This window comes from Arachis duranensis, chromosome 2 (assembly GCF_000817695.3).
Source record: "Arachis duranensis cultivar V14167 chromosome 2, aradu.V14167.gnm2.J7QH, whole genome shotgun sequence".
Classification (NCBI taxonomy): domain Eukaryota; kingdom Viridiplantae; phylum Streptophyta; class Magnoliopsida; order Fabales; family Fabaceae; genus Arachis; species Arachis duranensis.
This window is the reverse complement of record NC_029773.3, coordinates 43660932-43671043: the sequence shown is the minus strand read 5'-3', so window position 1 is coordinate 43671043 and position 10112 is coordinate 43660932. Positions and strand designations below refer to the sequence as shown.

Sequence of the window (10112 nt, the reverse complement as noted above, 5' to 3'; positions counted from 1 at the left end):
TAGATGTCTTAGCTCGTGTAAAGTTCAAGCTCAGCCCAAGCACACACCAAGTGGGCCCTGGAAGTGGATTTCTGCATCAATTACTTACTTCTGTAAACCCTAGTAGCTAGTCTAGTAAAAATAGGACTTTTTACTATTATATTTTCATCGTGGATTGTATTTTTGATCCTGTGATCACGTTTTGGGGGCTGGCCTCTCGGCCATTCCTGGACCTTCATCACTTATGTATTTTCAACGGTGGAGTTTCTACAGACCATAGATTAAGGGTGTGGAGCTCTGCTGTACCTCGAGTTTTAATGCAAGTACTTCTATTTTTTATCCAATTCGACTTATTCTTGTTCTAAGATATTCATTGCACTTCAACTTGATGAATGTGATGATCCGTGACACTCATCATCATTCTCAACTATGAACGCGCGTGACTGACAACCACTTCCGTTCTACCTTAGACCGGGCGCATATCTCTTGGATTCCTTAATCAGAATCTTCATGGTATAAGCTAGAATTCATGGCGGCATTCATGAAAATCCGGAAAGTCTAACCTTGTCTGTGGTATTCTGAGTAAGACTCCAGGATTGAATGACTGTGACGAGCTTCAAACTCGCGATTGCTGGGCGTGATGACAAACGCAAAAGAATCAAGGGATTCTATTCCAACATGATCGAGAACTAACAGATGATTAGTCGTACTGTGATAGAGCATTTTGACCATTTTCACTGAGAGGATGGGATGTAGCCATTGACAACGGTGATGCCCTACATACAGCTTGTCATGGAAAGGATTAAGAAGGATTGGATGAAAGCAGTAGGAAAGCAGAGATTCAACAGGGACAAGCACCTCCATACACTTGTCTGAAATTCTCACCAATGATTTACATAAGTATTTCTATCTTTATTTTCTGTTTATCTATTATTATTATTCGAAAACTCCATAACCTTTTATTATCCGCCTAACTGAGATTTACAAGATGACCATAGCTTGCTTCATACCAACAATCTCCGTGGGATCGACCCTTACTCACGTAAGGTATTACTTGGATGACCTAGTGTACTTGCTGGTTAGTTGTGCGGAGTTGTGACTAAGTGTGATTCACGTTTGAGAGTGCTACCATGTTTATTGGCGCCATTGTTGATGATCACAATTTCGTGCACCAATAATATTTTTGTTTCTAAATATTCTATCTTTCCTTCTATAAGTTTCATATGTATTGCGTCCATTAATGTAATCACATCCTTTCACACGTGATCCACTTTTATTAAATTTCTTTTTTTTTTATTCATCTTCAATTCTTTTCATTTAGATACTCTTATCACATAAGCAATTGCTAGAAAAAATAAGCAAACACAATTTAAACAACTAAAACTTACAAAAAAAAAGAAAAAAATAAAACATAATTAAAATAGAAAATAAATGGAAAAAAAGGGAAATAAGGATTATTATGCATGCAATATTTTCAAAAAATCCATAAGAAAGACTGAGTAGAGATACTTAAAGGGGGCGCTAGGCATGGATTATTGGCATTCGACCCTAATCAATGTAAGTGAGGAGGGCCTTCGAAGGCGCTGGGCGCAATAAATTGACGCTGGGCACCACTTCATCTTCTTTACTGGCGCTAGACTCCAACTTCTTGAAGCTGGGTGCCCGTGTTATGGCTCTTAAGGGCGCTGGGCACCCGAACCAGGCGCTAGGCGCCAAGCTTTTTCATTTTCATGGGCTCTGAGTGCCTATGTTGGAGTTAAACGTCATTGTCTATTTTTCTTAAGGATCCAACCCAGTTATAAAATTTAACTAAATAAAAGACAAGAGTTAAATGAAAAAGAGAAGAAAGGATACTAATTAGTTGGGTTGTCTCTCAACAAGTACTCTTTTAACGTCACTAACTTAACTCACAGCACTTCTAGGATGGAAGTTGGATCGATTTTTGTTGATTTTTTTTCTTTTCTTACATGAGGCTTAAATCTTTGTTTGTTGACTATGAGCCTTATTATAGTGCTTTCCTCCCTTGAATGCACATCTTCTCACTCTTCTTTTTTTTTCTAAACTTATGTGCAATAAAAAGTTTTCAGGAACTCCTTTGTTAAAAATTTTTTGGACTAACATATCTATTAGATCAACCTCATATAGCTTTTAGATTCATTAGGGTGTTGCATGACTTTAAAAATATTAAAAACCATTTGTTCATTATAAACTTTTAGTGTTAGCTCACTTTTTTTAACGTCTATGATAGTTCATTCGGTAGCTAAAAAAAATCTCCCTAAAATAATAGAAGCCATCTATTAACTCCAAAAAAATAAAAAAAATTAACCATCTATTAACTAAAAAATAGCTATAAGTAATATAATAAATATGAATCAAATTAAACATTACTTGTTTTTAACTTTTCAAAAGTTGAGTTCTATCCAACTCCCTCTAAATCAACATGTAAATTACCCCCTGACGTGGTACATTTTAATTGGATGTTTAGTTTTAGTTTGAGTTAACTTAACTCAACAAGAGTTAATATCTTAATAAAGTAGGACAACTTTGTAATTAAATATTTTTATAAGAAGGGTGAAAATATAATTTCTGTAAACATTAAAAAGTAAAGTTATATTTCTTAGAAGCTCAATGCCCCTTTGCCACATTCCTCTCTGAAATTGAAAGAAAAAATAACTCAACCTGTACCCACCTATTGACCCAGCCCCGCCGCCCGCAGCCCGCAGCCAGCAGCCACGCCAACCACCGCAGCCATCTCAACCCCACAGCTCCGTTGCATGTACAGGCATCGCGTGTGGAAGGTCAGCATCGTCGCAGGAGCTTGAAGTCGTCTCCTCTGTTCGAGAGCGCTCTCTATGTGTTCACCGTGCCTTCGTCACCGTCACTGTAACCGTCACTGTCAAGAACTTCTCCGTGCTTCCCTCGCCACCTGACATCTCTGTTCGTTTTGTCTTCATCCGTTAGTCGGAACCTTCCCTCGCCGCCGACATCTTTGTTCATTCTGTTCGTGCTTCAGGTAGGTCTTCTCCTTTTCTCCATTTTGAAAGAGTGATCCTTCTTGGTATTTAATGAAAATTTCCCTTTTCATTTATATGGCAGTGTGTTCCTTGAATTTGAGAAATTTTCATTTCAAACTTTCTTTGACTATACAATTTTCAAATCACTCTATAAAATTTAGCTAAAGTCATTATCATGGCATTACTTCAATGTTCAACTGCATTTACTCATAATTTTCTTTAATTATAGCAATTTGAATGTAATAGAAACAGTAATCTAGAGGTAGAACAAGAGGCTTCTACCCTTTTTGATATGTGTTTTGGAGTTATAAGTAAATAAATACAAACTCTTAATTAAATAAATTCAGCTCCATTTTGATATGATGCCCAATTTTTTTTCTCATAACCTTTTAATCTATTGACTCTAGAAAGGAGTGGAGAATTTTAATATGCACAAGTACTGTCAAACATGTTACATACTTAATGATTCTCATGAACTGAAAAATGAGCTAAAAATTATGTTTTGTGATACTGAAGTCGCTCTTGTTGTCTTCTCCAGCCTTGGCTGTTTGTATGAGTATGCTAACAACAGAAATCCTCTCGAAGTAAGCTGTTGATTTTCTGTCATATTAAGTGTGCTTAGGTATTTCCTTAATACTCTATCTTACTTGTGCATATTTTCTTTGGTAATTTTCACCAACTATTTGTCTATTTTGCAGGAAACAGTTCCAATTAGAGATTTTGGACCATGGAGTACTAACTTTGTTGAAGAATTAGCTTGAGCCACTTTTTGATGGAAGCTTGTCAAATATTAACATTCGCACAGCAATTTTGAGTATTTTAAATGATGTACTGTGTTTTCACCATTATAAATATTTTTTTATTCAATTGCCCTTCTCCAACAAAATGTTAAAGGAACTAAAGTGCATAAGGGCATTTTAGACGAAAGCAAATTCTACTATGCAAGTTGAGTAGAATTAGAAGTCAATTGATAATTATCAGGGATTTTAATGGTTTGTACTTTGTATATTCTGAATCATAGTTACTAAGTATTTTTTGGATTTTCTTGTATTGGTAGATGCAAGTTCAAACATAAATAATTGGAAAGTTATAATGACATTCACCAAAACTAAGTAATTCCTCACAAATTGTATTTGCTTGTATTCTAGATCTTGATCACATCAAACCAAATTCAACTTCAACTTACTAAAAGCTCAAAAGTTGGCTCGAGCTTTTTTTATATTAAAATAATTATAGATGTATAGATGTGTATATAATACAAAATATAGAGCTCAACTTCAAGCTTAAACATAGCTCATAACTTGCATATAGATCACTTTTAAAAAGGTTAAACTACTAGAAGAATGAATTAGTGATGTTAGCCTCTCATAACTTGCTGGCAAATTCATCAACCGTGATTCCCTCTATTCGATAGGAAGCAGATTTTGAGGCAAGTTCCCTCAGCTGTGATACGCTTCTTCCCAATTTCATTGCCACCTTCATTTCAAGGAGCTCCCCATTTTCTCTTTTCTCCAGATCACTTTCTTCCAAAGTTGATTCAATGGAGGTTTCTAACTGCTAGAAGAGGCCAGCAGAGTTTTTATACATTTCAAATACCATACCAACTTGGTCTTCATGCTCAAAGGTGTTGATTGCAGCATTCAAAGAACCATCCATGAGAGGCACCATTGACCATTGTAGCATATCTAGTCGTTCATGTCAAATTCTTATTCTCTCTACAGAGCAAACAAGCAAGTCAAATTCATAAAAACCACACAAGAATGTTGACAGCAAACAGCCACAAGTTTATTTATAGATTTATGTGCTACTCTTTTACCATAAATCTCAACAATTAAATAGTCAGTCTATCACGAGCAGCAATATCTTAACATTTCAGATATCGATTTTTTCATAGTAAAAGATCATTCTAGAATTCCAAAAATCCAAAATAATTTCATGTTGAACCTTCTAACCATGATAAAATCAAATAAAATAAATAAAAAGTAAGAATGATTGTAAAAAAAGGAGACCTGTAAAGAATATGCTGATGTGTAGAAATGTCCCTGTATTTCTTAGCAATACCAAAGTCAATGATATACACCTACAGAGGGTGCTTGGTTTTGATTCATACAGCAACTGAGGGTACTTGATTTTGACATTTTTCTGAATAAGAAAGAAAACCAAGCCAATAGCATGCTCGATCAGACACACATGACTTGCCCTTCAATAATTTAATTTTGCCACTGAAATATGCAGAAACCTTAAATTGTCATGCCCTATAGCATCCCATAGCTCTAATATATCTCTCTTAAGGAAAAAAAAGAACTAGTTTTACATATTCATTTCTTGGAAAGTCACTAAAACATTACAATTCTCCTAATTTCAGCAGCTCTTGAAATTTTATTTAAAGTTGCATAATTATACATCATTCTTTATACAGTAATAGTTGGCTTTTTCAAGGTCAACTAAATAGCATATTCTTGCTTTCCAACAGGATACACCATGTGCAAATGCCTATTTATATTAAAAAAAAAATCCCTTCCATATGGTAAAAGTATTCTCGTTCTCTTTTTCTTTTCTTGCTTTTGGTGAAATATGGTAAAAGTCTTCAATTATAAACTGAACTCACTGGAATTAAACTATAAATCAAAGAAACAATAATGAAAGAAATCAAAGGGACACAATCAATTAAGAAGAAAAATGACCAAGTTATTTAGAGAGATTGAACTATATTGCTATAAAGGAATACAAAACGCATATAAAACCATATTGGATTCAATATCGCAGTAAAAAAAAACATATTACAAGTTTACAACAGATAATCACAAAAAAAATTTGGAAATTAAATTATGGAAGGCGGTGGTATTTTCAATGTATTATTGCTCATAAGGCCACTCAAATTCAAGATACCCCGTGAGGGATTTGAAACATATGAAAATTAACCATAGACAACCAGCTGTTTAATGCCTTTTTAATCAGAATAAACAACCAATAATAGTGCATGGATGAAATGCACATAAAATCAGATGAAAATACTTGTTTACAGAGGTTTTCAAGGAACTCAGAGTATGTAATGGGTTTCATGTCATTGAATTTAGCAATGAATGAATGCTTGATGATATCAATTATCATTTCGCATACATATTTCCATAATTCTCACTCACTAACAATGTACCTCCTAATTACCCATAATACCCTTATCATATTCATATCATATTTCCTTAAAAGATCAAAACGCATACATAAAATATTTATTAGTCTTTAACCAATGCAACCCATTAAGTCCTAACAAAATTAGAATTTAAATCAAAGACATGCACTAATCATGGACTTCAACACCATATCTAACTTTTATTTTGTTTAAAGAGTGACTTTTATTCATCATATTGTAAAAGGGTTTGCATAATTTTCTATTTAGCATAGGAACTAATCATCAATATACCAAATAAGCAGAAATCAAAGGAAAATAAATTCTAGTAAGCACAATAACTTACCAAAGTAAACCAAACTGTATACATTGTCCCTACTGTATTGTTTAAATACATTGCTTTTTATCTGAGCAAAATTATTTGACACCAACAAAGCAATCAATGCATTGTTGTGAGCAACTATACAGGTTGATAGAGTGATTGCCTGAGCTAATAAAATAAAAGAATGAACAAGTAAGACTAGTCAAGTAACCAACTTCTGTTTCTTACTCTTGCTTACAAAGAATAACATAGTTAACAAAACATATATGATATGAATTTTCTCTTTTCTTTGGTGCTTTTTTTTGGGGCACCTAAAAATATGAGAAAATGAAAGTAATTCCAACGAGGAAGGATACTTAAAGCAGCAATAGCTAAAGATTTATCGCCAATAAATCTTCATATCCAGAATCTCGTACTTGCTGGTGGATAACTTGCAAGTCCTTCAAAAAAAAACAATGAGAACAAAGCATTTACGTCATCTGAATTGAAATCTATAAAAGAATTTGTACCCCAAAAATACAAAGGAATTATGCTTATAGTCTATCCTTCCATGTACCGATCTTGATAATAATAATATTGGGTGAGAGGGAAGGATACCGTGAGGAAGGCGGCGCTGCTTGTGAAGACGGCGACGGCGATGCTTTCGAGCACGGAGATGGCACGACAAACGGAGAGAATGGGGCACCCAATGAGGTGGTTATGCTCGGATGGCGACGACGGTGCCGGAACGAGGAGGCCAATGACGCAGTTATGCTCGGGTGGCGATGACGATACTGGAACGGAAGAGGAGATACAAAAGATTAGGGTTCATTGTGGGAGCATGATTTGGGGAAGAATCAAACATTGAATTTTTACTATTTTAGTAAATTATATAATTATCCATTTTGAGTTATAATTTAATTACCAATAGTTTAATCATAATTAACATAACAATCAATTAAAAAATAGCATATCACAGAAGGTACTATACATGTTATTATAGAAAAGATAGAATAGAATTTACCATATATATAATTAAATATTTACTGTATACGATGACATGGTTATTGAAATGTTCATTTATTGACGATCTCTCTTGTAGGAAAACAGTAAAATTAAACCAAAAAAAAAAGAGGGAGAATATTAGAAAGCGATATTAATTATTTAGAAAGAAAAAAATAAACAAAAATAACACAAACTCTCTTCTTCTTTTCTTCTTCTTCTTCAGTGCTCCTTTGTTCCTTCACACCACTACTAGCTACAAATACATATACATATATATTATATTACAAAAAAAATTATTAATCTAAAAATGGTGAAGTTCTCAAAGGAGCTTGAAGCACAACTAATACCAGAATGGAAAGAAGCCTTTGTCAACTATAAGCAGCTGAAGAAACACATAAAGAGGATCAAACTGTCACGAATTCAAAAGCATCAACAACCGCCGCCATGTGGTGGCGGTAGTAGTGCTGCTGACTTTGGTCGCTCTATTTTCGATTCGTTTCGCTTTGTCGCCAACAAGTTCTGCTTCACTTCAGATAACAATAAGCAAGACCTCATTCAGGTATATATTTTTAATAATATCAGCCTACACAGTAACTGCAACCGCAATATATATATTACATATTTACATGTCAAAGTCTCTATCTCCGCACATAATTACATAAAGGACAATACGTTCTAATACGTAAACAAGTGCACAGCATGTGTGATATAAGATATTCAATCATATTAGCTACATATAAATACATATAAATACATCAAGATTGATTTTGATAATTAATTTTAGTACACAATATGCTAATTCATGTAATAGGGCTCCACATCGTAGCAATGCACGATACTCATGTGACCGCGTGCAACCTCTTTCTACCTCATTCTATTAGAACCGTGCTTTTTATCTTTTTGAAAATTAGGAGTGGGATTTGAAGCTAAGATTTTTAGACGAGGACGAGAAAACTATATTATTTGAGTTATAATTTGTTACCATTAGAACCATGTTTATTACCAGAAAAGAAGAAAGATATATTATCTAATAACATTTTTGGTAAAGTTGGCGTATCTTATCTTATAATTAAGATTAAGATCACCTAACTTTGTATACAAATAGTTAACCGGGTCTATTTTGTTTGTTACTTTTTTCGGTGAATTTCAGCTCTTTTTTTTTCGGTGTTTTCAGGTATAGTATAAGCAGATTTATGATTGCGTGTGATTATGATTTTCTTTTTTCCTTTTCTTCTCGGTTTTCTGCTTTTTTATTTGTAGTGTTTTAGTCTCTTCGGGCATATAACATCGAAGAAGAAAGTAAAGTGATATCATTTCGAACACAATGATGTGCTCGTTTATTTGATTATTACAGATTTCTGTCTTGTTCTGCTCAAAAATTCAGAAAACATACATATCAATGCCCTCTTTCATTTTGATGTTTTCATCACCAAATATTCAAATTACGCTTAATAGTAACCGTGTGAAACCGCGAATTCGTGGTGCCATTGGAATGTTTCTTCCGTTGTTCTTGAAAACATTATTGTTGTTGTTGTTGTTGTTGTTGTTGTTGTTGTTGTTAACTGACTGGAATATAATATTTTTGTGTTTAATTTCGATTTTATATGTCTATGAAATATTTTGAAAGATATATATTTGAAATTCATCATGTGGTGAATGTTTAAGTTTTCATATTTAACCTATATATACAAATTAGGCATTAGATTAAACTTTTTATTTCTAAGCGCGGACTTATAATATTGAGTTAATAATGGTTAAAGACTAATTAAAATTAAATAATGGTTCTTTGATCTGATTCATAATTTCAAAATTATCCTTCTTACTTTATATGGCAGTATACTCATCTTTATTCAAATTTATTTTTTCTTTTTTATAATTTATCATGAAACGATTTTTCTAAAAATTTAAGTTGTGAATTTTTGTATAATTTTTTTTATCATATATTAAAATTCTTTTTAAATAATGATAGAATTGTAAATTTTTAAGTTATAAAAATTCTAATATATTTTAAAATCATTTTTTTTAAATTAATAAGTTGATAAAAAAATATACATAAATTATTATATGTCTAAAATTATCTTTTGAGAAATAGAAAGCTAAACGCACGTAATAGTATTTAATAAGTCTAAAAGATAGAAAGCACGAGAATCCACAAAAACAAATGTGAAGAGAATGAGAAGGGCATTAATAATAGAAAAAGTATAGATAGATAATGAAAATATTAAACAATGTGAATAATAGATATATTAAATGTTCATTTCACTAAGTGTACGAATAATTATTTTAATATTAAAATTTAAATAGATAATTTAAAAATATAATGTATTTTTATTTAATTAATAATTATTTATATTATTTAAAAAAGTCATTGATTCCTCTAAAGTTGGCTCAGTGGCATATTTTCGGAACCATTTTCTGCTTCCTTTTCCCTTTAATTTTGGGAGTTTCTCATTCTCTCACGAAAGAGCAAAGAGGAAATTAAAGGGTACGGACGTTAGTGGGATATATGCATATTATTGTTCATATACATATATCATATCATGAAACTATTGTGCACCTTACATAGTAGAGTATTGCACCATCATTTAACCAGATATTTATACAATTTTTGAAATAACTAGTAAGTGAAATACATGCATGTTTATTGATTACTTGATTAGTGATATATAGAATGTTTTACACTAAT

At 32.5% G+C, this 10112-nt stretch overlaps 1 protein-coding gene and 2 long non-coding RNA genes across 6 annotated transcripts in view; 2 read left to right on the top strand and 1 right to left on the bottom strand.

Annotated features, from left to right (window-relative positions):
• Positions 1-2737: 2737 nt before the first annotated feature.
• Positions 2738-3796, top strand: LOC127744739 (uncharacterized). The gene is made up of 3 exons (XR_008005732.1): positions 2738-2992; positions 3532-3615; positions 3692-3796. It is a non-coding gene; the product is annotated as an uncharacterized LOC127744739 (long non-coding RNA).
• A 340-nt stretch (positions 3797-4136) lies between these two features.
• On the bottom strand, positions 4137-7270 carry LOC127744743 (uncharacterized). Of its 4 annotated transcripts, XR_008005741.1 has the most exons (5): positions 7040-7270; positions 6799-6882; positions 6467-6610; positions 5003-5215; positions 4140-4708 (listed from the first exon to the last, which is right to left on the bottom strand). It is a non-coding gene; the product is annotated as an uncharacterized LOC127744743 (long non-coding RNA). The 4 variants fall into 4 exon arrangements; XR_008005739.1 differs by having other exon boundaries at positions 4137-4708; positions 6467-6882; XR_008005740.1 differs by having other exon boundaries at positions 4138-4708; positions 5003-5135; positions 6467-6882.
• Positions 7271-7590: 320 nt separating this feature from the next.
• The window catches only part of LOC107474304 (phosphate transporter PHO1), an 18402-nt gene continuing 15880 nt past the window's right edge, over positions 7591-10112 (top strand). The window contains exon 1 of the mRNA XM_016093929.3: positions 7591-7985. Within this exon, the coding sequence (XP_015949415.1) occupies positions 7734-7985 (252 nt within the window). The 5' untranslated portion in view covers positions 7591-7733. The remainder of the gene's footprint in view (positions 7986-10112) is intronic.